General features: G+C 51.3%; 1 protein-coding gene across 1 annotated transcript; it reads left to right on the forward strand.

Annotated features, from left to right (window-relative positions):
- The first annotated feature begins 14,407 nt into the window (after window positions 1–14,407).
- On the forward strand, window positions 14,408–15,247 carry LOC141732464 (olfactory receptor 10AG1-like). Its single transcript, XM_074561509.1, has one exon. It carries the CDS (start codon window positions 14,408–14,410, stop codon window positions 15,245–15,247), a length of 840 nt encoding a protein of 279 aa, XP_074417610.1.
- Window positions 15,248–24,822: the final 9,575 nt, after the last annotated feature.

The following is a 24,822-nucleotide window of genomic DNA, read 5'->3' on the forward strand; positions in this document are numbered from 1 at the left end:
ACTCACAAGTCAGGACAGCTCTGAGCAAATCTCTTCCCATTGCCTGCCCTTCCAAACCCAAGCCCCGAAAACACTCTTTGCCTGTGTCCTTCCTTCCGGGAGCTTTCTGCATTGCCCTTGTTGGAGCTCTCATTGTTGCTGGCCAAGTGTGCCGTGAGGAGCAGAGCTCTGCTTGTGGGCTCCCAAGGAGTCATCCCTGCTCCACAGCAGCGGGGATTTGGGAAAGGGGTTACAGCGTCTGACATTCACTAGTTACCTCATCTGTAATCCACTTGTAACGCAGAGGAGCTGCTCAGCATATTCCTGCAGGAAAACCTCAAGGAAGCTCCTGGTTGTCCTAAAGCTGCAGTGACATGAGCAGAGCCAGCTCACTCCTCAGCCTTGTCGGGGGGGAACGACCACGCAGCTTTTGACTCACTCCTCCCTGGCCCCCTGCAGAGGAACAGGGAGAAGAGGGAGAAAAAAGAATAAAAATCTCATGGGTTGAGGTACAGACAGTTTGATAGACCAGTAACGGGAAAGAAAATGACAATCATTGTAAAAGAATATAGGAAACCAGGAGTGATGCAGTACAATTGCTTACCACCCGATGCCCATCCCGAGCAGCGAACATGGATTCCTGCCGCCCGGCCAACCCCCATTTCTATACTGAGCATGACGTCTGTGGTATGGAATATTCCTAGGCCCAGCTTGTCCTGCCTGTGCTCCCTCTCACTTTCTACGGGAAACTGAACAAGTCCTTGACTTAACATACACACTACTTAGCAACAACTCAACCAAAATGTCTCATCATCGTTAGTCTCATACTAAATCCAAACCACAGCAGCTTCTAGGAAGAAAATGAACTCTCTCCCAGCTGAAACCAGGACAACTCCCAGGTAGCGCTTGTCTTGAGGTGCTTCTGGCAAAGTCCCTGTGAAATGTCCACTGCCTCTGGTGGTGCAGCAGAGAATCTCTGATCTTGGGTATGTCCTCCTGCTCTACACAGGAGAGAGATCCCATAGGTTTTGGACTATGAGAGCTTTAGGAGATCCCTGCAGTAACTGCAGTGGCATTGCCCTGCACCCAGAGACTTACCGTGTCAAGGGCTGTGAAGGTTTCTCTCTCTGTGAGCTCTCAGTGTCCTCCCACTCCCAGCTGCCTTTAACCTCTCTCCGCCTGCTCGTCTCCTCTCACGCTTGGCAGAGGAGCTCCTTGCCATGACTTTCCTCCATCCCAGGAGCCTGGACCACTTTAATGGCAGAGGACCAGCTCAAGGCATTTTATTGACCTCTCTGGTGGTTTTGGTGCTGAGCCCATGAAGCTCAGACACAGGGGAAGCTGACGAAACCTCTCCAGAAGTCAACATCAAATGTAATTATGAAAGTTTCTTGGAGCGTTAATGGGTCCCACTGAGGGCCATTACTGCCAAAGGCTCCTGGGGGCTCGTTTGAGGGAAAACTGGAGGCGGTGAGGGCAGGTAGGCAAAGGCAATGGATAGGTGTCTGATGCTGGCTAATCCTGAATGTGTGAGAGGAAGGCAAAGGGCCGAGCCCTGGCCTCCAGCCCCTGGGAAGGGAGATCCTGCCCCACAACCACAGCTCAGGGTCTTCCTGGGGCATTGTGATGGGAGGACGTGCAACGCCAAGGGCAGAAACACAGAATGACGGCTCCCGGGTGGGGAAGAGGAGGCGCTAAGGCCCTAGTGCTGTAAGGATAAGGTGTCTTCTGGTAGCCTTGGTGGCACAGACAACAGCCACAGCCAAGAGGAGAAAGACATAAGCACTGTTGGGGGCTTTCAGCCTTGCCATCTCCCTTGATCGTCTCCACCACTGACTGTGCTATGGTGTCCCACATCTGCTCCTCTTCCCCTGCAGGCTGCAGACATCCCCCCTGCTTCCCCGTCTTGCTCTCCTCTCGGCATCTCACTGCTTTTACTGAACTCTCTCCATTGTCCTTGGCTCTTCTTGAAACACAACGCCTTGGGCTGATCCCGACTCCCTCTGGGTGATCTGTTGCAGCACAGCACTGCCCTTGCAGTGGCATTTCTTTCTCCTGGTGTCCAGTCTCAACCTCCCAAGCTGACCTTTGTTGCATTATTTCTTTCTCCTGCTGTTTCCTTCCAGAGAGAAGATCCATCATCTCACAACCAACCCTGCAACCAGTTTCAGGCCATTCCAATACTGCCCAGAGCCTCCCTGCCACTGGGCCAGAGAAACCCAGGTCCCTCAGCCCCTCCAGAAAGCACACGTGCACTGGGCCCTCAAGCCCATCGTGGCAGACCTCTGGACTCTCCAGGTCCTCTCCACTTCTCCAAAATGGGAGCCGCACACTGGGACACAGCTGTGTGTGTTGGGCCACACCAGTGCTGAGTCAAAAGGGAATCACGGAATCACGGAATCACGGAATCTTCAGAGTCGGAAGGGACCTCTAGAGATCATCTAGTCCAACTCCCCTGCTAGAGCAGGATTGCCTAAAGCACATCCCTCAGGGCTGCATCCAGGCGGGTCTTGAAAATCTCCAGAGAAGGGGACTCCACAACCTCCCTGGGCAGCCTGTTCCAGTGCTCTGTCACCCTCACTGTAAAGAAGTTTTTCCGTGTATTTGAATGGAACTTCCGATGTTCTAGCTTGTGCCCTTGCCCCTTGTCCTGTCGCTGGGAACCATTGAAAAGAGCCTGGCTCCGTCCTCCTTAAACCCACCCTTGAGGTACTTGTAAACGTTAATCAGGTCCCCCCTCAACCTTCTCTTCTCCAGGCTAAAGAGTCCCAGCTCTTTCAGCCTTTCCTCATAAGGGAGGTGCTCCAGTCCCATAATCATCTTGGTTGCCCTACGCTGGACTCGCTCCAGTAGTGCCCTGTCCCTCTTGAACTGGGGAGCCCAAAACTGGACGCAGTACTCCAGTTGTGGCCTCACCAGTGCAGAGTAGAGGGGGAGAATGACCTCCCTCGACCTACTGGCCACAGTCTTCCCTATGCAGCCCAGGATGCCATTGGCCTTCTTGGCAACAAGGGCACACTGCTGGCTCATGGATAATTTGCTGTCTACCAGGACCCCCAGGTCCTTCTCCTCAGAGCTGCTTCCCAGCATGTCCGCCCCTAACATATACTGGTGTTTGGCATTCTTCCTTCCCAGGTGCAGGACCCTACACTTGCTTTTGTTGAACCTCATTAGGTTCTTCTCTGCCCGGCTCTCCAGCCTGTCCAGGTCACGCTGGATGGCAGCACGGCCCTCTGGAGTGTCGGCCACCCCTCCCAGCTTGGTATCATCAGCAAACTTGCTGAGGATATGCTCTGTCCCCTCATCTAGGTCATTAATGAATATATTGAACAAAACTGGTCCAAGTATTGACCCCTGAGGGACACCACTCGTTACAGGCCTCCAACTGGACTCTGTGCCGCTGATCAGAACCCTCTGGGTTCTGTCACTCAGCCAGCTCTCGATCCACCTCACTGTCACCTTGTCTAGCCCATACTTCCTCAGCTTCCTAATGAGGATGTTATGGGAGACAGTGTCAAAAGCCTTGCTAAGGTCAAGGTAGATGACATCTACGGCTCTCCCCTCATCCAGCCGACCCGTTATAACATCATAGAAAGCTATCAGATTGGTCAGGCATGATTTGCCCTTGGTAAATCCATGCTGACCACTTCCAATAACTTCCTGTTCCTCTATGTGTTTGGAGACGACATCCAGAATGAGTCGCTGCATTACCTTCCCAGGGACAGAGGTGAGACTAACCGGCCTGTAGTTCCCTGGGTCCTCCTTCTTGCCTTTTTTGAAGATTGGAGTGATGTCAGCCTTCCTCCAGTCCTCAGGCACCTCTCCTGTTCCCCATGACTTTTCAAAGACAATGGAGAGCGGTCTAGCGATAACATCTGCCAGCTCTCTCAGCACTCGCGGGTGCATCCCGTCAGGGCCCATGGATTTATGAATGTCCAGCTTGGCCGAGTGGTCTCTGACCCGGTCCTCCTCAACTAAGGGAAAATCTTCCTCTCTCGCGACCTTCCCCCTTGCCTCCAGGGTATGGGATGCGTGAGGGACGGCTTTATCAGTGAAGACCGAAGAAAAGAAGGCATTCAGTAACTCTGCCTTCTCTGTGTCTTCCACCACTAGGGCACCCGTCTCATTCATCAGTGGACCTATATTTTCCCTAGTTTTCCTTTTTCTGTTGATATACTGGAAAAATCTCGTCTTGTTATCTTTAACTGCAGTGGCCAAGCTGAGTTCTGGTTGAGCTTTGGCCCTTCTAATCTTCCCCCTGCATAGCTTTGTTATATCTTGATAATCCTCATAAGTTGCTAAGCCCCTTTTCCAGAGAATGTAAGCCTTCCTTTCTTTCCTGAGGTCCAGCCAAAGCTCTCTATTTAGCCAGGCTGGCCTTCTTCCCCATCGGCTCGTCTTTCGGGACATGGGGATGGCCTTCTCCTGTGCTTCTAAGAGCACCTGCTTGAAGTATGACCAGCTTTCCTGGGTGCCTTTGCTCTTCAAAACTGCCTCCCGAGGGACACTCTCAACCATGCTCCTAAACAGGCTAAAGTCTGCCCTTCGGAAATCCAAGGTGGCAGTTTTGCTGGCTCCCCGCCTCCCTTCACCAAGAATTGAAAACTCTATCATTTCATGGTCACTCTGCCCAAGACGACCTCCAACCTTTACATCCCCCACAAGACCTTCTCTGTTAACAAGCAGTAGGTCCAGTAGGGCACTTCCCCTAGTAGGTTCCTTCACCAGCTGTGTTAGGAAGTTGTCTTCCACACACTCCAGGAACCTCCGGGACTGTTCCCTCTCTGCTGTGTAGTATTCCCAGCGGACATCCGGGAAGTTGAAATCCCCCACAAGAACAAGGGTGACTCAAGTTGCCTGGGGGGCACACGCTCCTCCTCCTGCAGCCCCGTAGACAGCCGGCCTTGTCCACAGTGAGCGTGCACCACTGGCTCATGAGGCGTCCCTCAGGGTGCCCAGCCCCGTCTCCGCAGGGTCACTGCTCAGCACATCAGGTCCCAGCCTGTCCTGCTGCCTTGGGGTTATTCTTCCCCGGGATGCAGGACTGGACACTTCTCCTTGGAATACCTCAAGACATTTCTGTTGGCCAATTCCCAGCGTCTCTCCAGCTGCCCCTGGACTCAAGCTCCGTTTGGTCATCCATTGGATTGAGTGCACCCTGAATAAGTTTGCAGATGACACCAAGTCGATTGGGAGTGTCAACCTGCTTGAGGGTAGGAATGCATTGCAGAGGGATCTGGAGAGTCTGGATCGATGGACCAAGGCCAGTGGTCTGAGGTTCAACAAGGCCAAGTGCCGGGTCCTGCACTTGGGTCACACCAACCCCATGCAGCGTTACAAGCCTCGGGAGGAGTGGCTGGAGAGCTGCCCTGCAGGAAAGGACCTGGGGGTGTTGGTCAACTGCCGGCTGAATATGAGCCAGCAGTGTGCCCAGGTGGCCAAGAAGGCCAACAGCATCCTGGCCTGCATCGGGAACAGTGTGGTGAGCAGGAGTAGGGAAGTGATCGTCCCCCTGTACTCGGCACTGGTGAGGCCCCACCTTGAGTACTGCGTCCTGTTTTGGGCCCCTCACCACAAAAAAGGTAATGAGGCGCTGGAGTGGGTCCAGGGAAGGGCAACGGAGCTGGTGAGGGATCTGGAGAATAAACTTTATGTGGAGTGGCTGAGAGAGCTGGGATTGTTAAGCCTGGAGAAAAGTAGGCTGAGGGGAGACCTTCTCACTCTCTAAAACTCCCGGAAAGGAGGTTGTAAGGATGTGGGGTCGGTCTCTTCTCCCAAGTAAGAGGCAATAGGACAAAAGGGAACAGCCTCAATTTGTGCCGGGGAGGTTTAGGCAGGATATTAGGAAAAATTTTTACACTGAAGGGGTTATTAAGCATTGGAACAGACTGCCCAGGAAGTGGTTGAGGCACCATCCGTGGAGGTATTTAAAAGACCGGCAGACATAGTGCTTAGAGCTATGGTGTAGTGATGGCTTTTGTGAGAGGTACCTTGGTGGTTGGACTAGGTGATCTGAAAGGTCCCTTCCAACCAAGACAATGCTATGATTCTATTCAACTTTCATTCCCTTTTCCAGTCTTTTTCCACTCTCAAGTTTTTCTCTTGGATCACCCTCATCTCCTCCCATACAAACAGCCAACTCTTTTTCACCGTTTCCTTGTTGGCCCTTCCCTTGGTGTTTCTGAGATGGTTACAGTGGCACTTTCCACCTTCCTCATGACGTCCATGACACTAGTAACCCCTTTTCTTACCTCTGCTGTCCTACAGCTACTCAAGTTGTCTTGCTAGAGGAAACACGACTCAGCATGAGCCATCTGCACATGCAATTTAAATGCTGGCGTGCTGGAGCTTCAGTGCACAGGGACCTTGAGACACCTGGGGACGTGGCCAACAGAAACCTCCTCAAGTTTTTCAAGGAGAAGGGGCAAAGTGGGAGAGGACCAGGTGAGGAGTGAGTCTGAGGAGAGGGGCCTGGGCATTTTGAGGGATGCCATATGAGCCTCTGGTAAAGGCTCAGTACCATTAAGGCCAGCTGCATATGGGGTGGTGTTAGAAGGACCGTGGCCACCCAGACATGGGGATTTATCGTCCCCCTCGACTCGGCACTGGTGTGGCCACATCTGCTCTCCTAGTATCCCAGAATGGTTTGGGTTTGAAGGGACTATTAAAGATCATCTAGTCCTATGCCTTTTTTTTAGGGACATCTGTGACTCGATCAGGATGCTCAAAGCCCTGCCCTACCTGACCCTGAACACTGCCAAGGATGGGGAATCCACAACTTCTCTGGGCAACCTTTTCCAGTGTCTCACCAACCTCACTGTGAAAAATTTCTTCCCTATGTCCAATCTAAATCTACCGTCTTTCAGCGTAAAGCCATTGCCCCTTGTCCTGTCATTACTGGCCCTGGTAAAATCTCTCTCTCTCTCTCTTATAAACCTCCCTCATAGATGAAGAGGCCACAAGAAGGTCTCCTTGCAGCTTTTTTGTTTCCAGGCTCAACAACGTCAACTCTCTCAGCTGTTCTTCCTAGGAGACGTCTTCCAGCCCTCCAATGACTTTTGGTGATCCATGTCTTGACCCACTCTAACAGCTTTAGCCATGAGGCATGTGGTGAGGGTTTCAGCTTTGGCGTTCGTGTTCATGGAAGGATTACAGATGAGAGCTGCAGGTGAGGGATTAGGGTTAGGGTCCAGGCAAAGGCTTAGGAGCTGCGTCCTGCCGAGTCTGAGGGGCAAGAGTGTGGAAGGCACTCAGCGTGTCTGGGCCCTCGTGGTGAGCAGAGGGAAAGCTCATGTGGTGATGACCAAAAGCATCCCCATTTCAATGAGCTGGGGGTTAGCACTGCGCCCCTTGGCTTGACCGGGCACATCCAGGGGGCTACAGCACACAGGATGTCTCTGCCTCCTTCCTTTGTCACCTTGCAATCACTGCCTCTGGCTTTCGGCTCTAATCAGCCCCCAGGGAGGCACGCTTCAATTGCCTGAAGCAGCTTCATCACCCACAGCCCTCAGCAGACCCTGCTGAACCTCCAAGGCTCTTTATTCCTGCCAGGGCCCTCCACACTCCGTGACCTTCCCTTAGGAGCTTGTTAACGTGAAGGAACTGTAATGAGTTTATTCTTGCATCTCAACTGGCCACAGGGTTGCAAGGGGACTTTGAGGGGAGACTGTCTCCAAGGAGGTGTTTTGCTAGAGTTTGCTGGAGAAGAAAAGTTTTGTTTAACAAGCACATAATGTAACATGGGCAGGGACATCGCTAGAGACATGAGCTGGTGACAAGGTTCTGGGCTGGAAATTTGGCCAAGAATAAGGCAAAGTTTACTTAATCTGCCACACTGTCTCTTTAGACAACTCACTAATTGTACGTATATTTATAATTTCCTATCAGTGTCTCCAACATATATCTTTTATGGTGATGGTTTGAGGAAGGTGGACCTTATTGGAGGCTTGGACTTGGCATATAGTGGAGGAATGCATTGGGTTTCTTTAATTAATTTGTATCATTTTTTTCCTTCTGGTCGTTCAAATTTAATAAGAATCCCTTGTCTATTTACAGCCAAGTCTGTGGGGGAATCAGGCAGGAATTGGTGCAAAGGAGCTGTTAACATTCAGCTGCAGACTCAGCGCACAAGTCTGATGTAGGAAAAGAATGCAAGTCCCAGGCAGCCCCAAGAGAAACGGTGGGGAGGAGGAGGTGTGGGGGAAAGTTGTCCATATAGTGGGGGACCTCGAGGAGATGGCAGTTGGTTCTTCTCCGGTCTTCCTTAGGAGACCCTCTGGTTCAGTATCAGTTGGAGAAAGCTGCAAGCATTTCTTCTGGAAGAATAAAAAGACTAATAAAAAGCCCTTTGAAAATGAAAAATTTCCTTTTTATTAAGTTCTTCCTGAAACCTTCCACTTTAAGTAGACTCCTGAGACCTCTCCAATGAGCTGTACCAGGCTAGAAGCCCTGAAGAAAATCATGGAAGAGCTGTGGCTCATTAGGGCTTTCTGCACTTTAACGAGCCCCATGGGGCATTTGCTGCTGAGCCCAGGAATGCCAGGTACTGAGAGGAGCTGGAACAACCTGTGCAGGAATTCAAGTCAGAAGCAAACGCCAAAGTGTCTTGGAGCATTAATTGTCCCCACTGAGGGCCATTACAGACCAAGCCTCCCCATGGATTTGTTGGAGCAGGCAAGTGGAGGCTGTGATTACAGGGAGGCAAAGGCACTGTGCAGGTGGAGCTGGTGCTGAGTAAAGCCTTGATGTATTTTATCCCGCCAAGCGGCCAGCCCTGGGAAGGGGGATGCTGTCCCTCACACTGGCTCAGGGCTCCTCCTGGGGCAGTGAGGTGTGGGGTGTGCAATGCCGAGTGAAGGACAACGGCACCACACCTCCCGGCCTCCCTGGGGGGTGCGAGGAAGCCGTGAGGCCCCGCTTCCATGAGATTAAGGTGTCTCCTTTCAGGCCTTGGTAGCAAAGACAACCGCCACAGCCAAGGGGACAAAGACCTGCAGGCTGTGGACACCCAACCTGTTTCCTCCCCTTGCTCCCACTGGGGCATCTCCTCGCCTTTACTCACAGCTCTTCTTCCTCCCTGCCTGTTCCTTGGAACACCCAGCGTTGCGCTGATCCAGGCTCCCTCTGGGTGACCTCAGCACTCACAGCACTGTCCTTCATGGGACATTTCTTTCTCCTCATGTCCACTCTTCTTGGGAATGTTGATTTGGGATCCTGCCCAACTTTGATGTGGCAGCAATATAAAATTTATTAACACAGGGTTTACTTGTATGATGTTAACAATATTAATCACCTGGCAATTATCAAAATGATTTAACAAAATTTGCTATAATCAACACAGCGTCTTATTGACAGATTCAAACATGGCAAGGTTCGCCTGAGACATACGAGAGTTTATATAGTTTAAAGGGGAGTTATACGTAAGAAAGGGACTCTTGACCAAGGCCTGTAGTGACAGGACAAGAGACAACAGTTCTAAACTGAAAAAGAGTAGATTTAGCATAGGCCTGAGGAAGACTTTTTTTATGAAAAGGGTTGTGAGACGATGGAACAGGTTTTCCAGAGATGTTGTGGGTGCCCCAGGACATCGAGGATATCAGGCTATCAAAGCGTGCAGGAGGATATGAGGATATGAAGATATCAAAGTGTAGATTTTCCAAGGATATCAAAGTATAGGTTTTGCGAGGATTTCAAAAGTAGATTTCATGAGGCTTTCGAGGATTGGATTTCAGAGTAGATTTCGCAAGGATTTCAGAGCTCATCTGCTGACAAATGCAGACGAAGGAAAAGAGTGAGTCATTCACTACTATTGGATTTCTCGAGGTGACCAAGATCGTTTGGTACCAGGAATTTACTACTTTTTGCAAAAAGAGAAACATCTTAATTCTATAGGTTAACCTCTGTATTTCTTTGTGTGTGCGCGATTTGATTTAAAAAGCTCTCTTGTAAGCCTTGTGTTTATGTGTGTCTGTGTGTGTGATTTGATTTTGGAAGCGCATTAGAATGATGATGCTTTTGGTCATCGGCAGCTGAGTTTTCCCCTGGTCATCACGAGGGCAGAAACACGCGAAGTGGCTACGCATCCTTCCCCTCTGACCCAGCACTGCCCAGCTCACACTGAGACTTTGCTGGACCCTAACCCTAATCCCTCACCTGCAGCTCTCATCTGTAGCCCTTCCCTGAACACCAATGCCAAAGCTGAAACCCTCACCACATGCCTCACGCCTAAACCCAAAGCCAACTCCCTAATCCTGTCCCTCAACCTCCTTTCGTCTTCAACCCCTCCCCTAAGTCTTACTCATGTTTCCCAGGATGTAGGAGGAGGGCAGGGATTGTGAAGTTCTGGAGGGAAAGGCCAGGGAGATGATGAGATGTTAGGGGCAGGCAAGAGGAGGATGAAGGCAAAGGTGCCCTTGCTGGCGAGTAGATTGTGGTGTCATTAATGCTGGAGGAAGCTGCGTGTGAGGAGCAGCGTGGTGAAGTGCTCGAGATGCCTGAGAGTTTCATCAAAGAGAGAAGGGAGCATGGGATAGGTGAAGGGAGAAGCGTGTGGGAGGGACAGCACTTGGCGAGGTTCCTGCTCTTGAAATGCCTTAACTCTGGCCTAACCCTAAGCCTCTAGCCCTAACCCAACCCCCTAACCCACAAAGCTGAGCAGGACTCAGATCAATTACAAGAAGCCCTAAGAAGAATCATCCTGAGCCTCACCATGACCCCTAGCCCTAAAAGGGGAGCTCTTACCAGATTTGACCAGAGTTTTTGGTTCGCATGGAAGAGAACTGGTAACAGAAACCCCTAACCCAAAAGCCCTAGCGGCCTCCCTCGGAAACCCTAACCTTCCCTTGTCCTCCAAACCTCACTCTAAGCTGTTTTTCCCCCAGAGGCAGAGTGAATGCACAGGTTGTGAGGTCCTGGAACGGTCGCCTGACTTTGGAAGATGAAATGTGAGATGACGTGTATCAGATCAGCTTGTGGGTGACAAGGTGGGTGATGGTGGGGAAGCTACTCTTATGTCAGCTGTGCCTCAGAACCTCACAGGTGAGTAAGAGGCAGGTGTCTGTGAAGGTGCCTGAAGTCAATTCTGCCTCAGAACCTCACAGGCCAGAAATAGGAAAATGGCTTGGCCGCTGATCGTGAAGTCACAACCTGTCTCTGCCAGTGAAAGGGAAGAAAGGTCCCATGGCTGGGTCAAGCACTGGGATAAGCCTGGTCTCAGGCACGGTCACCAGGCAGGCCAGCCAGGACAGCAGGGCATGGACACAAAAGGACTTTCTTTGGGTATTTTGGCACTCTAACAATGCTGAAAATGTGCATGGAGACCCCTCCAGTGGTAGTGGTGGGAAGGGATTCCCCTGTCATGGGGAATCTTTGGCCAGATTATCTCCAGCACCTCCAGTTTCTCTTCATGGAGTCAGAGCTTGGGCTTTCTCCTCCTCTTGTTCTCTTGGACTTTGCTGGGAAACCCTCTCAGTATTGCTGCAGTCTCCACAGAGTGCCCTTCTTGGAGAGTGAACAGCCAAGCCTGAACTGGGGGCCATCTAGAGCCCTAATGCCCACCTGGGAGAAGGAGTTAACATTAAGGGGGACAAATGATTCACCACGAACCACAATAAGGTCACCTGCCCAGTGGATGAAGGGAAGGTGGTGGATGTAGTGTTGCTGGATTTTAGTAAAGCTTTTGATAGCGTCCCTCAAAGTCTCCTTCTGGACAAGTTGCCCAACTTGGAGATGAGCAGGTAGAGGATTGCGGTGGGTGAAGAACTGCCTGAACGGTACGGCTCGACCCGTGCGTAGAGTTGCAGAGTAAGAAATCAAGGGCTGCGTGAGCCTCACAGGAGGGCAGGAGATGCTCTCATCTGGAAGGGCCATTTGTGCTGTTGGTGATAGAGCCACGCAAGGCTGCCTTGGTCAGACACACTCATCCATTGTTCGTGTCACGTTAAACTGTGCAAACGTAGACATCTGCAGTGCAGTGACAGGACACAGGCCTTCTAACCTTCCCATGAACCTCCAGCCTGAGCTTTCTCCCTGCACCCCCTTTGGAGGTGAACCTGAGCACAGAGCATGAGCCATTGCAGTTTGACCACTCAAGACCGTCTCCACCTTGGAGCTAATACGGGGCACAGCCAAGGTGGAGGCCCAGGGAGGAGGTGTTGCGGAGCAGCCTTTTCTGTTGCTGCAAACTAAAGCTAATCACAGACTGAATTTACTTATTTCCTGCTCCCTCCTTGATTTTTTTCTTTTTTTTTTTTTTTTCCCTCTCACAAGCTTAGCAGTTTTCTTTTGAGCTGCCCAATCTCATTTCTCAATTTCTCTATTTTTGAAAGTCATGTTCTGGAAGTTGCTCAGAGCCTGCTGATGATGCAAACGTCCATTATTCTGATAGTCTTTCTAACGTTGTTAATGATGCGGTGGGTGTCTGGGGAGGAGCACAGGTAGCACTAGCATTGCTGTCGTCTCTCCTGGGGTTGTTCACTAACTGACTTATACCCAGGTAGGAACATGAGTCGGGGAGAAGTGTCCAGAGAACCCCACGCAGGTGGTTTCCAGGGAAATGACAGAGAGGAAAAGAGGTCACCACCGTCTCCTGCGGCACCGTGGAGTGAGGAGCGTGTTCCTGCATTGTGGCTTCTGCCAATGGTAAATCCCTTTCGGCATGCTCTGAAGTGCTGAGGCACCGTGGCGGCACAGCCACTGCCAAAAGCGGCTGCAGGCATCGGGGTGGCTTGGCTGGGCTCAGAGGAGCAGGTTTTGTTCGGCTTGGAGAAATGCCGCTGGTGAGACAGTCACTGTGCGAAGAGTCCTCCAGCAGTTTCCCACGCCCAAAGTCAGTCCAGCCCATGCACTAGGTGTGATCTCATGAAGCACCGAGTTATCTGGGCGTTAGAAAGAATATGCTGTAGGTTTGGGGCCGGGGGGTGGCGGAGTGTGTTTATACAAGCAGAAAATCCTGATTATGGACAACCTGCCTATAAATGGTTTCTTTCACTTAGAAATTTGTGTATGATAAATGCAAGTATCTGACGGTATTTCAGGAAATAAAAATCTTTCATTATTCTACATGTCTTTGCATGCAGAAATGGGGAGATTAGGAAAGAAATCATGGTCACTTTTCCCTCACATAAACCCTAATTTTATCTTGGAGATTTTGAATGGCAGCTCTAGGAGAACTCACTAGGCAGGAACAGTAAGAAAAAAAGAAAAAGTAATAGTGATCACGCTCTTAAGACTGCATGTCTCTGGGAATTCAAGCGTCCTCTTGAACAAGACATTTGTGTTGGTTTTTTTTCACTTGGCTAATGTGAATGCTTTTATGACATGTGTTCTAAACCGCTATTCTCATTATTCATATGTCAGAGTTTAAGATGACAAACAGAGCTGCTTGTTAATGGCTCACGTTCTTCACGTGTGAGCCGTGAGAAGTCCGTGTGCTCTGGGAAATGCAAAAGGGAAGGCTCAGTCTCCCAGCCGACGCGAGCATCGCTCTGCTCTGCAAGGGCTTACAGGGACTGGGGAACGTTTCTGCGCTGGGAACGGAGCCATGGAGCCCTCAGTAAGCTGCCATGAATCCATGCGACAGAGCAGCAGGGTCAGGAACAGGAACCAGAACCAGGCAGAGCTTGTCCAGAAGTTATAAAAGCCCGACCTTTTCAGGAAAACTAGATATCTCGGGAGATCACCCACTGATCTCCACTCCTCTACCTTTCATCACCTTCCTTTTTTGAATGCTTTGAAAGCGCTTTGAGGTAGTGTTGTGATTGCTTGCATAACGCCTCCTTTTAGCACCCTGAACGCTCGTGATATATGCACAAATAGCACCTTTTCTGCCTTGTTGAAATGCCCCATGGGTGCATCAATGTACCTGATTCATTGACAGGTAGCAGTTTGTTTTCTTTCTTATAGACTTCACCTGTCAGCCATGTAAAAATGAATAATTTGGATCTAAGGCATGTCCCCCTGGTCTCTGTGTGTCGACAGAGCTTCGGGAGGTGGGGTCTTATCTCTGAGCAGAGCTGACGGAACCCTCTCTCACTAAAATCTAAGAGTGAAAGCTGGTGTTGCCCTTCCCTTCCCCTTCCCCTTCCCCTTCCCCTTCCCCTTCCCCTTCCCCTTCCCCTTCCCCTTCCCCTTCCCTTCCCCTTCCCTTCCCTTCCATCATCCTAGCAGAAAAAATATTTTTTTCTGGTCCATACATCATTTGGACTGAAGAGATCTGTTCTGTTTTCTCCTGAGAAGCCTTTGCTCAACGAGCAACTGGTGTTCCGCTCCCATACAGCCATGCAGATCTCGTTTGGGCTTTCCTAATTACTGCAGTCACACCTGTGCTGGTCTCTGTAGTCTTTCACTGTGCTTGAGGGGTGCGTGATGGTGCGTGGGCCGCTGCCATTGTCCAGTGAGCGTGTTGTTTGGGTTGCTCTGTAGACAGAAAATGTCCCAAAGAAAAGGCTTGCAGAACCACACAGCAGGACCTGGCATTCTTCTTCTGGGATTCTCTGACCACGCCAACCTGCAAGGCCTGCACTTCACAGTCTTCCTGATCATCTACTTCATGGTCCTCACAGGGAATGGCCTCATGCCAAAAATGCTGCGGGCTTTCCTGATGGGAGACGGCAGCATCTCCTTCCTTGGCTGTGCTGCCCAGCTGTATTTCCTGGTTTTGCTGGGCAGCACCGAAAGCCTTCTCCTGGCTGCCGTGTCCTACGACCGGCATGTAGCTACCTGTGACCCCCTGCACTATGGCCTCATCCTGAATGGGAGGCTCTGTGTCAGACTGGTGGTGGGCTTATGGGTGGCTGTCATCCCAGTACAAGTAGGGCAGACTTACCAGCTGTTCACTTTGCCCTGCTGTGCATCCCATAGCCTTCATCACTTCTTCTGTGATGTCCCCCCTCTGTTGGAACTGGCCTGTGCAGACACTTTCTGGAACCAAGTGATGCTGCACACCATCATCCTGCTCTTTGCAGTCCTTGCCTTTTCCTTGATGGTCGTTTCTTACACTCAAATTGTCAGGGCAATGCTGAAAATGCCTTCAGTTCTGGGCAGACGCAAAGCCTTTTCCACCTGCTCCTCACACCTGGGGGTGGTGACTCTCTTCTATGGCTCCGTCATGGTTGTGTACTTTAAACAACGGTCAAGAGACTCTGCAGACACTGACAAATACCTTGCCCTGTTTTACACGATTGTGACCCCCATGCGCAACCCCGTCATCTATAGCCTGAGGAATAAGGAAGTGAGAATTGCCCTGAAGAGGCTCCTATGGAGAAAGTGATAGAGCAGAGTATGTGAAAGGAGCCCAAATAGTACCAAAAGTCCCAACAAGGTATTTGGTTGTGTGAACACAGGTGTCCCATAGTAGCTTAGACAAAACCCGTCTCCTGCCTGGCTATAATCCTCCTCAGGAGGGGGACAGGTCTCCCGGGGCATTCCTGGTATCTCTGATAGCTCCACCTAGGTATCTTCATACTCCAGAGCAGCTTCAGCTCCCCTGGAGAGCTGACTGCAAACAGCTTGTTCAGGCTGTGTCTGCCCAAGCTGCCAGTACCTTTAAAGGAAAACAGTCGAATCAGTCAAGAGGGATTAGAGGGTGACTCATCCAGTGAGAAGAAGACGACTAACCTCAGGCTGGGAAATCATTTGCTGGACCCCATTGACTATCCAGAGTGTCCATGGATGGCATCAGCTTAGAAGAATTGAAGGACCTGAAAGTCATCTTCCCCTCCTATCATATTTTGCATTGAGCTGTACAATGCTTGACAAACTCAACATGAATAGATCAAAAGCAAAAGCAAACCCAAAATCACTAGGAGATTTTCATGACACAAATGGGCAAAGCTGTGAGTAACAGAGCCTGAAATCGACGTGCAGCCTGCTTTGAGCAAGAGGTTATGCTGGAGACTTCCCGTGATCCGTTGCCACCTGAATGGTTTTATGAGTCTACACAGCATTTCTTCGAAACTGACTTTGCTGATAAGATGGAGAAACAAGACTGAGACTGATTGACTGAGCTTTTGCAATGTCTGCCTTAGAATGAGATGGGTTCTCCCTGTGTCTCTCCAGTGGTGGCAAAGTGGGCTGAGATCATCACGTGCACATGGAAACCAGTGACGAGTGGCGTTCCTCAGGGGTCAGTACTGGGACCAGTGCTGTTTAACATCTTTGTTGGTGACATGGACAATGGGATTGAGTGCACCCTCAGCAAGTTTGCCGATGACACCAAGCTGTGTGGCACAGTCAACACGCTGGAGGGAAGGGATGCCATCCAGAGGGACCTGGAGAGGCTTGAGAGGTGGGCCTGTGTGAACCTCATAAAGTTCATCCAGGCCACGTGCAAGGTCCTGCACCTGGGTCATGGCAATCCCAGGCACAAATCCAGGTTGAGCAGAGAATGGCTTGAGAGCTGCCCTGAGGAGAAGGTGGTGCTGGTGGGCGAGAAGCTCAACATGAGCAGGCAAAGTGCACTTGCAGCCCAGAAAGCCAACCGCATCCTGGGCTGCATCAAAAGAAGCGTGGCCAGCAGATGGAGGGAGGTGATTCTGCCCCTCTACTCCGCACTGGTGAGACCCCACCTGCAGTACTGTGTCGAGCTCTGGAGTCCTCAGCATAAGAAGGACATGGACCTGTTGGAAGGGTCCAGAGGAGGCCACAAAGATGATCAGAGAGCTGGAGCCCCTCTGCTCTGAGGACAGGCTGAGAGAGTTGGGGTTGTTCAGCCTGGAGAAGGGAAGGCTCTGCGGAGACCTTACAGCGGCCTTCCAGTCCCTAAAGGGTGCCTACCGGAAGGATGGGGAGGGACTCTTTATCAGGGAGTGTGATGACAGGGCACGGGGTAATGGCCTCAAATTGAAAGAGGGTAGATTTAGAATGGATATCAGGAAACAATTCTTTACTGTGAGGGTGGTGAGGCACTGGAACAGGTTGCCCAGAGAAATTGACAATGCTCAATCCCTGGAGGTGTTCAAGGCCAGGCTGGGTGAGGCTTTGAGCAACGTGGTCTAGTGCGAGGTGTCCCTGCCCAGGGCAGGGGGGTTGGAACTGGGTGATCTTTAAGGTCCCTTCCAACTCAAACCATCCTGTGATTCTGTGTGATTCTGTAAAGATATTAAAGTGATCTGTCCCCAGATACCAAGCACTGAGGAACAAGCATCAGGGTGACCATCTGCACACAACCATTAACAACTGACCAAATGGAGCTTGAGGCCAGGGGCAGTTGGAGAAATGATGAGATTTGGCCAACAGAAATGTCTTGAAGTTTTGCAAGGAGAAGTGTCCAGTCCTGCATCCCGGCTGAGGGGAGAGCAAGACGGGGAAGCAGGGGGGATGTCTGCAGCCTGCAGGGGAAGAGGAGCAGATGTGGGACACCATAGCACAGTCAGTGGTGGAGACGATCAAGGGAGATGGCAAGGCTGAAAGCCCCCAACAGTGCTTATGTCTTTCTCCTCTTGGCTGTGGCTGTTGTCTGTGCCACCAAGGCTACCAGAAGACACCTTATCCTTACAGCACTAGGGCCTTAGCGCCTCCTCTTCCCCACCCGGGAGCCGTCATTCTGTGTTTCTGCCCTTGGCGTTGCACATCCTCCCATCACAATGCCCCAGGAAGAGCCCTGAGCTGTGGTTGTGGGGCAGGATCTCCCTTCCCAGGGGCTGGAGGCCAGGGCTTGGCCCTTTGCCTTCCTCTCACACATTCAGGATTAGCCAGCATCAGAGACACCTCTCCATTGCCTTTGCCTACCTGCCCTCACTGCCTCCAGTTTTCCCTCAAACGAGCCCCCAGGAGCCTTTGGCAGTAATGGCCCTCAGTGGGACCCATTAACGCTCCAGGAAACTTTCAAAATTACATCTGACTTTGACTTCTGGAGAGGTTTCATCAGCTTCCCCTGTGTCTGAGCTTCATGGGCTCAGCACCAAAACCACCAGAGAGGTCAATAAAATGCCTTGAGCTGGTCCTCTGCCATTAAAGTGGTCCAGGCTCCTGGGATGGAGGAAAGTCATGGCAAGGAGCTCCTCTGCCAAGCGTGAGAGGAGACGAGCAGGCGGAGAGAGGTTAAAGGCAGCTGGGAGTGGGAGGACACTGAGAGCTCACAGAGAGAGAAACCTTCACAGCCCTTGACACGGTAAGTCTCTGGGTGCAGGGCAATGCCGCTGCAGTTCCTGCAGGGATCTCCTAAAGCTCTCATAGCCCAAAACCTATGGGATCTCTCTCCTGGGTAGAGCAGGAGGACATGCTCAAGATCAGAGATTCTCTGCTGCACCATCAGAGGCAGTGGACATTTCACAGGGACTTTTCCAGAAGCACCCCAAGACAAGCGCTACCTGGGAGTTGTCCTGGTTTCAGCTGGGAGAGAGTTCATTTTCTTCCTAGAAGCTGCTGTGGTTTGGATTTAGTATGAGACTAACGATGATGAGACATTTTGGTTGAGTTGTTGCTAAGTAGTGTGTATGTTAAGTCAAGGACTTGTTCAGTTTCCCGTAGAAAGTGAGAGGGAGCACAGGCAGGACAAGCTGGGCCTAGGAATATTCCATACCACAGACGTCATGCTCAGTATAGAAATGGGGGTTGGCCGGGCGGCAGGAATCCGTGTTCGCTGCTCGGGATGGGCATCGGGTGGTAAGCAATTGTACTGCATCACTCCTGGTTTCCTATATTCTTTTACAATGATTGTCATTTTCTTTCCCGTTACTGGTCTATCAAACTGTCTGTACCTCAACCCATGAGATTTTTATTCTTTTTTCTCCCTCTTCTCCCTGTTCCTCTGCAGGGGGCCAGGGGGGAGTGAGTCAAAAGCTGCGTGGTCGTTCCCCCCCGACAAGGCTGAGGAGTGAGCTGGCTCTGCTCATGTCACTGCAGCTTTAGGACAACCAGGAGCTTCCTTGAGGTTTTCCTGCAGGAATATGCTGAGCAGCTCCTCTGCGTTACAAGTGGATTACAGATGAGGTAACTAGTGAATGTCAGATGCTGTAACCCCTTTCCCAAGTCCCCGCTGCTGTGGAGCAGGGATGACTCCTTGGGAGCCCACAAGCAGAGCTCTGCTCCTCACGGCACACTTGGCCAGCAACAATGAGAGCTCCAACAAGGGCAATGCAGAAAGCTGCCGGAAGGAAGGACACAGGCAAAGAGTGTTTTCGGGGCTTGGGTTTGGAAGGGCAGGCAATGGGAAGAGATTTGCTCAGAGCTGTCCTGACTTGTGAGTGTGCTTTCCTCCTTTGGCAGTACCTCGGGAACAAAGGGATCCGATGTCCAACGGCAGCTCCATCACCCACTTCCTCCTGCTGGCATTCGCAGACACGCGGGAGCTGCAGCTCTTGCACTTCTGGCTCTTCCTGGCCATCTACCTGGCTGCCCTCCTGGGCAATGGCCTCATCATCACTGCCGTAGCCTGTGACCACCGCCTCCACACCCCCATGTACTTCTTCCTCCTCAACCTCGCCCTCCTCGACCTGGGCTGCATCTCCACCACTCTCCCCAAAGCCATGGCCAATTCCCTCTGGAACACAAGGGCCATCTCCTACTCGGGATGTGCTGCCCAGCTCTTTCTCTTTCTCACCTTGTTGGCAGCAGAGTTTTATCTTCTGACAGTCATGGCCTACGACCGCTCCGTTGCCATCTGCAAACCCCTGCACTATGGGTCCCTCCTGGGCAGCAGAGCTTGTGTCCACATGGCAGCAGCTACCTGGGGCAGTGGTTTTCTCAATGCTCTCCTGCACACGGCCAATACATTTTCAATACCCCTCTGCCAAGGCGATGCCCTAGACCAGTTCTTCTGTGAAATCCCCCAGATCCTCAAGCTCTCCTGCTCAGACTCAGACTACCTCAGGGAAGGCGGGCTTATTGTATTTGCTGTCTTTTTTTCTTTTGCCTGTTTTGTTTTCATTGTGGTGTCCTATGTGCAGATCTTCAGGGCTGTGCTGAGGATCCCCTCAGAGCAGGGACGACACAAAGCCTTTTCCACGTGCCTCCCTCACCTGGCCGTCGTCTCTCTGTTTCTCAGCACTGCCACATTTGCCTACCTGAAGCCCTCCTCCATCTCCTCCCCAGTACTAGACCTAGTGATGTCCGTTCTGTACTCAGTGGTGCCTCCGGCAGTGAACCCCCTCATCTACAGCATTAGGAACCAGGAGCTCAGGGATGCCCTGAGGAAACTATTGCAATATACTGCAATATTCACAGAAAACAGCAGGACAACCTTCTGTTCATAACCTTTTTACAGTCCTTCTCTTTCTTTCTTTCTCTTTCTTTCTTTCTCTCTTTCTTTCTTTCTTTTCTTTCTTTCTTTCTTTTTGTTCCTTTTTTTTCCTTCCTATATTCCTTGCTTTCTTTATCTCTTCCTCTCTTTCTCTCTTTCACTGTTTCTCTTTTTTCTCTCTTCCTCTTATTTTAGGCTTGTTATAATATTATTCCTAATCTCGCTTTTTGAGCATTTCAGTGTTCTTTCTTCCCAATGACCTGCTGTACACGAGAAGCCAGACTCCCTCTATACTTGAAACAAAATAAAGGCAGCAGCAGAAAATCAAGCAGCGAATGAATGCTTTATTTTGCTTTGCTTATACACGCAGCTTTTGCTTTACCTGGGCTGAGCTGGGAAGCGCTCGGGAGAGGAAAACACCAGTGCAGAGCTCAGCTGTGTGAGTGTGAAGGCTGGGTGCACACAGCAGTGTTCTCACGCAGCCAGGCCTTCTGGAGAGACAGGAAGGACCAGCAGAGCAGGACCTGCTCTGTGCCACGGTCCACGGACACCCCGGGGAACCTGCCCCAGGGTAATCGTCACCAACCAGCCCCTCACAGCTGCAGCAACAGCCACTCACCTCAGCTCAGAGAGCTGCTCTGTCCCTCCATGGAGGGACACAAAATGACTGCATCAGAAGTTTGTTCTTGCTTTACAGACTCTTGAATGCACATGTCATGTGGGTGATGAGATGAATTTGAGGGAGCACAAGTGCCAGCAGCTACTGCTAGGAGTGTCCTGTTGTGGGAAACTCAGTCGCTTGAGATCACTTCAGGTTTTGAGTAACACCCCCTGGGTAACCACCAGTGGCATGTGCTTCCTTGTATGTGGGTCATAGAGACATCGAATCACAGAATCACAGCATGGTTCGGGTTGCAAAGAACCTTTAAAGGTCATCTAGTCCAATCCCCTCTCCACACACAGGGACATCTTTCACTAGATCAGGTTTCTCAAAGCAGTGTCCAACCAGACTTTAAACACTTCCAATGATGGGCCATCGTCAGCTTTTCTGGGCAACCTCTTCCCTTCTCTCACCACCATTATCGCAATATATTTCTCCCTTATCTCCAATCTAAACCCGCCCTCTCTCCCTTTAAAACCCTTGGCCCTCGTCCTGTCACTGCAGGCCTTGGTACAAAGTCTCTCCTCCACTGTCCTACAAGCCTCCTTTTTATATTGGATTCCTGCAATAAGGTCTCCCTGGAGCCTTCTCTTCTCTGTGCTAAACAACCCCAACTCTCCCAGCTTTTCTCCATGAGAGGTGTTCCAGCTTTCAGAGCATTTTTGTGGCCCTACTCTACACGCACGCTAACAGGTCTATATTGGTCTTGTGCTTGGCACCCCGGAGCTGGACACTGCTCTCCAGCTGGGGTCTCACCACAGCAGCGTAGAGGAGGACAATCCCCTCCCTCCACCTGCTGGCCACGCTTCTTTTCATGCAGCCCAGGATGCGCTTGGCTTTCTGGTCCTGCACTTGGACCACAACAACCCCATGCATCGCTACAGGCTTGGGGCAGTGTGGCTGGAGAGCTGCCTGGCAGAAAAGGACCTGGGGGTTGTAATTGACAAGCGGCTGAACAGGAGCCAGCAGTGTGCCCAGGTGGCCAAGAGGGCCAATGGCATCCTGGCTTGTATTAGAAATAGTGTGACCAGCAGAAGGAGGGAGGTGATTGTCCCCCTGTACTCAGCACTGGGGAGGCCACCCCTTGAGTATTGTGTCCAGTTCTGGGCACCTCAATACGAGAGAGATCTCGAGGTGCTGGAGCGAGTGCAGAGGAGGGCAACGAAGCTGGTGAAGGACCTGGAGAATAAATCTGATGAGGAGCGACTGAAGGAGCTGGGACTGTTTAGTTTGAGGAAGAGGAGGCTGAGGGGAGACCTCATCACTCTCTACAACTACTTGAAAGGCCATTGTAGAGAGGTTGGTGCTGGTCTCTTCTCACAGGTCATTAGAGAAAGAACAAGAGGGAATGGGTTCAAGCTGCAGCAGGGGAGGGTTAGGCTGGACATTAGGAAAAAATTCTTCTCAGAAAGAGTGGTCAGACACTGGAATAGGCTGCCCAGGGAGGTGGTGGAGTCACCATCCCTGGATGTGTTTAAGACTCGTTTAGATGTGGTGTTAAGGGATATGGTGTAAGGGAGGACTTCGTAGAGTGGAGTTAATGCTCGGACTTGATGATCCCAAGGGTCTTTTCCAACCTAAATGATTCTATGACTCTATGATTGCCAGCTCATGTTCAGTTACTCAAACCCCAGTATCCTCAAGCCCTTCTCTGCAGGGCTGCTCTCAAGCCCTTCGTCAACACACTCCATGTGTCTCCTGCACTGCTTACAGCTTGCTGGGATGCTCTTCCAGCAGCTGTCAGGGTGACTGGAGTCCCCCAGGAGGATCGGAGTGTCTGTGGTGCTTCCTGTAGGAGAAGTAAGAACACTTCGTCAAAAGGCTCCTCTTGGTCGGGTGGCCTGGAGCAAACCCCAGCCATGAGGATTCCAGCTGCACAAGGGTGCTCAGCTCCTCCTCTTTGTTCCCCAGGCTGCGTGCATTGGTACAGAGGCACTTCAGCTGGGCCATTGACCACGACAACTTCTTTAGAGGAACACACCTGAAATCACAGAATCATAGAATTGTTAGGGTTGGAAGGGACCTTAAAGATCATCTAGTTCCAACCCCCTGCCATGGGCAGGGACATCTCCCACTAGATCAGGGTTGGTTCTGAATATACCAGCAGCCCCTGGCCCTTCTCTCTTCCTAAAACTCCGTCCCCTTCCCCCGGTCAATCCAGTCGGACATGCAACTGGCCTTTTATACCGTCTTCTGCCTCCTCCCTCTTGGTTCCTCCCTGCTCCCCCTTCCGCTGCATGTCCCTCAGGGGTTTGCACAGCTCTAGTCATTCCCGCATCCCTCCCAGACCAGGCTCCCTCTGAGTCACAACGTTCTCATTTCAAACGGACACTTGATCTTCCTGGAGGTGCCACCTGGACTTTCTTGATGGCCCACCAATTCCTGGGACTGGCAAAAGTTCTTTCTTGTCATGGACTCCATGGTTCTTTGCTCAAGTTTGTGGCTCAGTGCATTCTGCTTCTGGTTTTTCTCCCTTTTTTCTCCCCGTTTCCCCATTAACAAGGTCCCCGCTCAGATGACCTTGCTGGAATAAACACTCCACCTCTCACACGCCTCCATCCCTCAGCGTGACTGACCACCTTTGGCTCCCATCGCTGCCTCCCTGAGCCTTTGCCCTCAGGTCTGGGGCCCTGCACCTTCTTCTTGATGGCCACTCGGCCTGACAGCTGCCCCGCCCACCAGCTTCCGGCGGAAGTCCCGCCCCCTCTCCTCTACCGGGCCTCTGCTCTCTTCTGATTGGCTGCCAGCACCGGCCACCCTGCCTGGATAGACCCGGAAGTGCATGGGACCCGGAAGGCCCTTCCCCTCCATGCACGGGGGCGCCATTTTGGTTTGTCCACCATTTTCTGCCGAGATGCCGCCATTCCCTGGCAGGGAGCTGCCGTTTGGTTAAAGATCACACAGCTCCGTGATTGGCTAACGGCCAGTTCTTGACACCGTCACACCCGCGTGTTCTCAGGCAGCCTATGGGATGGGCTGCCTGCCTCGTTTGGATATAAAAATAGAATATTTCTAGACAATATAATCATATATTGTATATATCTATGAAAGGAAGTGTATCATTCTACTAATGAATTTATTTTTTTTAATACTACACACACTATTTTTATATATATACTTATGTGTATGTGTATAGATTTCTACAATGGTAAACATTAATAAACATATAGAAATTAAATTAATAATTTTTGTTTCCAAAGTTTAAATAACTATAAATTTGAATTGGAGCTATACATTTGAATTGAGTAAATCCCCCTTCAATAAGATTTAGTGTAGTGAAGAATTACAGTTTAAATGTGAACGGAAGCAGAAGGAAAAGGCCGGGTGGGGGTCCCCCACTTTACCAGGCTGCAGAACAAGCCCTGACAGGGTGGGCTGGGGGGAATTCAAGAGGGCGGAGGGGTGCCCGAAAGGTGGTGGGGCACGGACACGCTGGAACGTGCCCAGGGGCTACGGCCCCCTTCTAGGAGGGGCGAGCAAGTGACGGAGAGGGGGGTCAGTACTGGCTTGGGTCCCCCCAAAAGACGAGCACGCAGCGAATAGGTTGGTATGTGCTTGTGAGGAGCTGCTGCCTGAGTAGCCAACAGGCCAAGAGGAGGCTTCTGGTGTGTGTAGGAGCTTGTGAGGAGTCGTATCTCAGAGGTGAGCAGACAGCAAGCACGGGCAGACGGGGTGGTCAGGTCTCTGGTGCCTGAGTAGCGGATAGACCAGGAGCAAGGCCAGGGCTCCTGTAGGGGCTGGTGAGGTCACTGGTGCTGCTGTAGCTGATAGGAGACACGTGGCTCAGGTTTGTACTTGTGATGTCACTCTTGGCTGAGTAGCTGATAAGGCAGGACCAGGTGCACAGCTCATGTAGGTGCTTGTGAGGTCACTGGTCCCTGCACAGATGACAGGCCAGGAGCTGTCACCTGGCTTGTGGATATCTTTGCGATGTCACTGGTGCCTGAGGAGCCCAGGAGAAACATGTCTTGTGTTGGGTATTTTGAGGTCCCAGGTGCCTGAG

Source organism: Larus michahellis, chromosome 17 (genome assembly GCF_964199755.1).
Source record: "Larus michahellis chromosome 17, bLarMic1.1, whole genome shotgun sequence".
Taxonomy (NCBI): domain Eukaryota; kingdom Metazoa; phylum Chordata; class Aves; order Charadriiformes; family Laridae; genus Larus; species Larus michahellis.

What these genes read in the sequence shown, in the direction of transcription:
- LOC141732464 (XM_074561509.1), top strand. Translation starts at nt 14,408, where the DNA reads ATGTCCCAAAGAAAAGGCTTGCAGAACCACACAGCAGGACCTGGCATT.